The sequence below is a fragment of the Aphelocoma coerulescens genome (genome assembly GCF_041296385.1).
Source record: "Aphelocoma coerulescens isolate FSJ_1873_10779 chromosome W unlocalized genomic scaffold, UR_Acoe_1.0 ChrW_unloc_scaf_3, whole genome shotgun sequence".
NCBI lineage: Eukaryota > Metazoa > Chordata > Aves > Passeriformes > Corvidae > Aphelocoma > Aphelocoma coerulescens.
This window is the reverse complement of record NW_027184082.1, coordinates 3,534,144-3,539,258: the sequence shown is the minus strand read 5'-3', so window position 1 is coordinate 3,539,258 and position 5,115 is coordinate 3,534,144. Positions and strand designations below refer to the sequence as shown.

Genomic DNA, 5,115 nt, shown 5'->3' with positions numbered 1-5,115 from the left:
ATAGGGCCCAGGGCTTGGTGAGCTGTTGCTTCAAAAATCAACAATTGCAATGCTTCTTCTTGAGAAGCACTCCATTCCCATTTTATCCCTTTTCTTAACAAGTTATAAAGAGGTCTGGCAATTATGGAAAAATCTGGGATGTGTTTTCTCCAGAACACTAATAATCCTAAAGCATGTTGGAGATCTTTTTTGGATTCAGGCATTTTAATCTGATCTAAAGAGGTTAGGGTATCAGGTGGGATACATGTCATACCTCCTTTCCACCAAATTCCCAAAAATTTCACTTCATGTGAAGGATTTTGGATTTTTTCTGAGGGAATTTGCAAATCAAGGCTTTCTAAGTGGGAGATTATTCTTTGTTGGGTATCTCTCACTTCTTCTATTTCATCTCCTCCCACAAGGATATCATCAATGTATTGATAAACAGCCACATTGTCAGCTTTGGGTATTTTTTCTAACTCCTGGGCTAAAGCGTGATGAGCCAGGGTGGGGGAATGTTTGTACCCTTGGGGAAGCCTAGTGAAAGTGTATTGCTGTCCTTCCCATGTGAAAGCAAAACGGTCCATGTCTTCTGGCTGTAAAGGTATCATAAAAAACATGTCTTTGACATCTATAGTTGCCATAATTGAATGAGCTTTTTCTTGAATTAGTGTTATCAATTCTGCTAGATTTGGGACAGCTGCTGTGAGAGGGTCTGTGTTGGCATTTAGCCTGCGAAAATCAATTGTCAGCCTCCACTTCCCATTAGGCTTTCGCACTGGCCACACCGGAGAATTGAAAGGAGAATGAGTATTAACTATTACTCCTTGTTCTCGCAGCTCCTGTATCACTGGCTTGATGCCCTCTTTGGCACCCAGGGGGAGGGGGTATTGTTTCACATTAGTTACTTTGCTGAATGGTAGGGAGGGTGCGGCTTCGAGCAGTCTGATGTTAAAACGTGGTGTGCCAAAAGACCACAGGAGACCCTCTGAGTCCTCCCACTGCCTCCCAACGAGGGCATTCATCCCTAATAGATTGGTTGGGATATCTCCAATCACCATATTAATAGAGAGTTGATTTTCTTCCCCAGGTAAAATGAGCTTAACTAGGGCTACATTCATAGATTCTGTCGTTCCTAAGGCATTTAAAACACAATATCGGTTCTTTGTTGGGACAATTCCACATCTCTGGGCATCTTTCTTTGTCAGCGCAGAAATTTGTGCCCCAGTGTCAATTAGAAAAGTTACAGGTGCCCGTTTAGGGCCTGTAATAGCTGTGATCATTATATCTCCCTTTTTATTTTTAGTGAGCCTTCTCAGGTATACCCATGCTCCATCTCTTCGCTCACTGACAAGAGACGGAGGGTCTAGTTTCCCTGGTTTTGAGGGAGAGGTTGTTTTGGCTCACTGCACAGACTTTGAGGGAGTGGTTGGTCTGACTCACTGCCCAGATTCTGAGGGAGGAGGGGTGCACTGGGTTGAACTGATGGATTTGGTAGAACGGGTTTTCGGCAGTGCCAGTTAGACACTACCTTACTCAATTTATCAAGGGGTAAGCCATCCATCACATCTCTGGGGACCCCCTTTTTGATGCCTAATAACCACCAATGCTGACGGTTAGAGATCTGTTTTACATTCTCTGGCTTTTCGCCATGAGGAGCCCGAATGTACCTGACACCTTTTGTTTTGTCTAATTTTTCTTCTGGAATTTTTATAGGTCCATATTTTCTACTGTAATCAATCAGATCTTTTGCAACTTCACTCCATGTCCAAACTTTGCGATCACCCGCAGGTGAATTCGATTGTGAACCTGGCGGCTGAGAGGGGGTTGAATAGGGAGTAAACCCAGGATCGGTAGATCCAGTTTGGTCGCTTGGGTTTCCAAGGAATCTATCTAGCCTTTCTACGGGACCTACAGCCGCTATGGTTTTTTGAAGGGCAATTGCTGTAGGTTTGAGTGATTCTGGAAGGCCTCGAATTAAAGGGGTCATCAGTGCAGGTTTAACAGGTAATTGCATGGGGGATTCATATCCAGGAGTTAATTTTCTTTCATGGATCATTTGCAAACAGGCAGCTTTGTGGACACTTTCTAGGAGTTGCTCGGGGGTACCAATTATAGCTAAAGGGTCTCCCCTTTCTAAAGGATTAAGTCCCCCGGCCCAGAAGGCTGCACGCTGAGTCAGGGACCACGTGCCACGTTTGTCTCCTGTTGTCAAGAAAACTCCATGTCCCCAGTATCCACTGGCCTCCTGTTCAGTTAATTGAATTTGGTCTCCTCCGGTGAGAGACACTCGGAAGACATATTCTGTCTCAGATTCGTGGGGAAGCCGCCCATACTCCTTTTTTAATCTAGCTAATTCAACAGCACTGTATGGTATTTGTTTAGTGGTGATATGCGGTTCAAAATCTTCATCATTGATATAATTATATTCAGTTTTAATCAGAGGTCTCACACGAGGGCAGCAGTTTTCTCCACAATTTTTTACTAGTATTAGTTCTTTTTGGGGGTATATTTGGTCAATGTGAGGAGTTTCCTTTTCCTCTGTCTCTTTTGGTGAGTCAGCATTTTTCGAATTTCTAAAATATTCCTCTTTTAAAGCAGCCTCTAGCAAGTGATTTTTATTTTTTTCTTCATCTAATTGTTTTTGTAAAATTTCCACTAGGCTTTGAAGGGAATCTATGATCGCTTTCTCTTCAGTACATCGCTTTAAGCGATGATCTATGGCTGCCGCAAGGCATGCCCCTAAAACAGAGCAGATTATGGTTTTATTTCGGCCAAATTTAAATCTAGTCTCATGTTGTAAAGAATATACTCTATCAGTCACATAATCTAAATTAAACCAGTTATTTTGAGCCCATTCTTCCCCTCCCGGAGAGGGCCGGGCATTATGTTTTGCTAGCAGAGCATAAAACGCAGCTTTAACTTTTGCACTGGGGTTTTCAGTCATTTTATGACAGGATCAAAACCACCACAAGGAGGTAAAGTTAATTACACACTGCGACACACACACAGCTTCGCTGTGTCTCCCTTCACTTCCCTGGGTGGGTGAAGAGACCAAATCTGCTTGGGAGGTACTCCTTAAGTTACTTATGGTTGTCTCTTCACTACACCAAGCAGTCCAAATTCATGCACACACCAAAAAACACAGTTCCTCCTTTTACACTAAGAGATCCTTTGCAAAAAAAATCTGAAGACAGAGCCCTCAACTGAGTATGGGGTGCTTTTCACCCAGGCGTGTGCAGTTTGCGGGAAATTCGAGTCACCCCCCTTGCTTTCTAGACACCGCTCACCCCTTTTGGGGTGTCGGGCTAGGTGCGGCTGGAGTGAAACGTCCTTCCCCTATTACAGACTACACACAACCTTGCAACCCCTTCTGTCTGTCAGATCCTGTCCGTGACGCCAGTTTAATGTCACGATCCGCTAATGCAAGCGGGGGTCGTGATGGTTCGTTTATAGATCTCAGAGTGTAAAAAGGACACAAGAAATTTCAGTTTAAATCAAAACAGTGCACCTTTATTAAGTGCCCACAACACAGTAATGCAATAGAAGAGAGAAAGGGAGAGAGAGAGAGAGACAAAGTAGGGAGGAAGAAAAAGAGGGGGGGGGGGGCAATAGCTACCAACGGATGAGACGAAGTCCTCGTGGTCTTCCGCCAATAGATTCGTCTTCTTTCCGTGGGGGAGATCTCTCCGACTTGGTTATTTCAGAGAGTCCCTTTATAGTCCTTTTCAGAAGCGAGGGGCAACTGGCCAAGAGGTTGGGAAATTTACAGCCATTGTTGTGGAGTCTGTTGCTTTGGGAAACAGGTACAGGACAGACGCACAAGACCGGTGTGCAGGACAGGTGTGCAGGGCAGGTCGTTCCTTTCCGCTTCGGCGCAGTCCTTCCCGCCTGGGCAGCAAGAACGGCGCAGTCCATTGCGACCTGCACTAATTTTCCTCAGGAATGCGTACCAGTTCCCAGCGGGCACACCCCTAGGCAACACTCGGCAGACATCCCACCTCAGCAGGGCCAGGACTCCTGTGCTCAGTCTCTGTTCTCGGCGATGATCGTGAGGCAGATGAGGGATCTTTGGACCGTCTCTTACATACAGCAGCAGCGCTAGCTCTCCAACATTTCCCCCTGCCCCTTCAAGGGGCTGGGAGTGGGCAACATCCTGTGTGCTGATTTGGGCACAGCCTAGTTTTTAGTAGCGGGAGAAGGCCACAGAAGTGGCTTCTGTGAGAAGCTGCTGGAAGCTTCCACCATCTCTGGCAGAGCCAATCTCTGATGGCTCTGAAGATAGACATGCTGCTGGCCCAATTAAAGAGGTTGGTGATGCCTCTGTGATTACATATTTGAGAAGGAAATCAAATCAGCGTGCGGGCAGTTTTTCTAAGGGTGGTGAGCCGCCACCGCCGGGGCATCCCGGCACAGCGCACAGTGATGCGCCGCTGCCACCATCATTTTGGCGCGGCCTGCAGCAAACTTTGCCTGCCTGGCCACCCCTGGCCAACCACGCCATGGGCAGAAGGGCAGGGGCAGTGTCTTCTCCTTCTCGGTGCCCTGTATGAAAAGATGCATTAAATAGCGCCAGCTCCGCAGCAGCCGCAACCGCCTGCGGTGGTGGTGGGGGCCACATGGCCGACAGCAGAAACATGGCAAACGATTGCCTGACACAGAACCTAGACGAGATCAACCTCTCGGCGCTGCAAGATGCTGCAAGAATCTCTGAATTAGTGAAACTTGTTAACAATGATACCTACGAGCAGCAATTTTTCTTCTAGTCAGAAAAAGAGGAGGAAATGAGAACATGTGGAGAAAGACAACATGGCAGCACCAAGGTCAGTGAAAAGAAAGAGGGGGAGGAGGTGCTCCAAATGTTGGAGTCAAAATTCGTCTGCAAGCCATGATGAGGACTATGGTGAAACAAACTGTCCCCCTGTAATCCATGAAGTCCATGGGGAGTGCAGAAATCCACTCACAGCCCGTGGGAAAAGTGCCCATGCCGGAGCAAGTGGAGGCCAGAAAAAGCTGTAATGCAGTGAGAGACCCAAAAAGAGAGAGAGGGCCCCTGCTTCCAGAGATAGAGAAAGAGCCCTTGCTTCCAAACTGAAGCAGCCTATTCTTAAAAGACTGCACCTCGTGAATGAGTGA

General features: G+C 46.7%; 1 protein-coding gene across 1 annotated transcript; it reads right to left on the bottom strand.

Moving 5' to 3' along the window:
- Positions 1–443: 443 nt before the first annotated feature.
- LOC138102873 (uncharacterized) lies at positions 444–4,052 on the bottom strand. The gene has a single exon (XM_069000637.1). The coding sequence runs from the start codon at positions 2,924–2,926 to the stop codon at positions 1,346–1,348; it is 1,581 nt and encodes a 526-aa protein (XP_068856738.1). The 5' UTR covers positions 2,927–4,052; the 3' UTR covers positions 444–1,345.
- Positions 4,053–5,115: the final 1,063 nt, after the last annotated feature.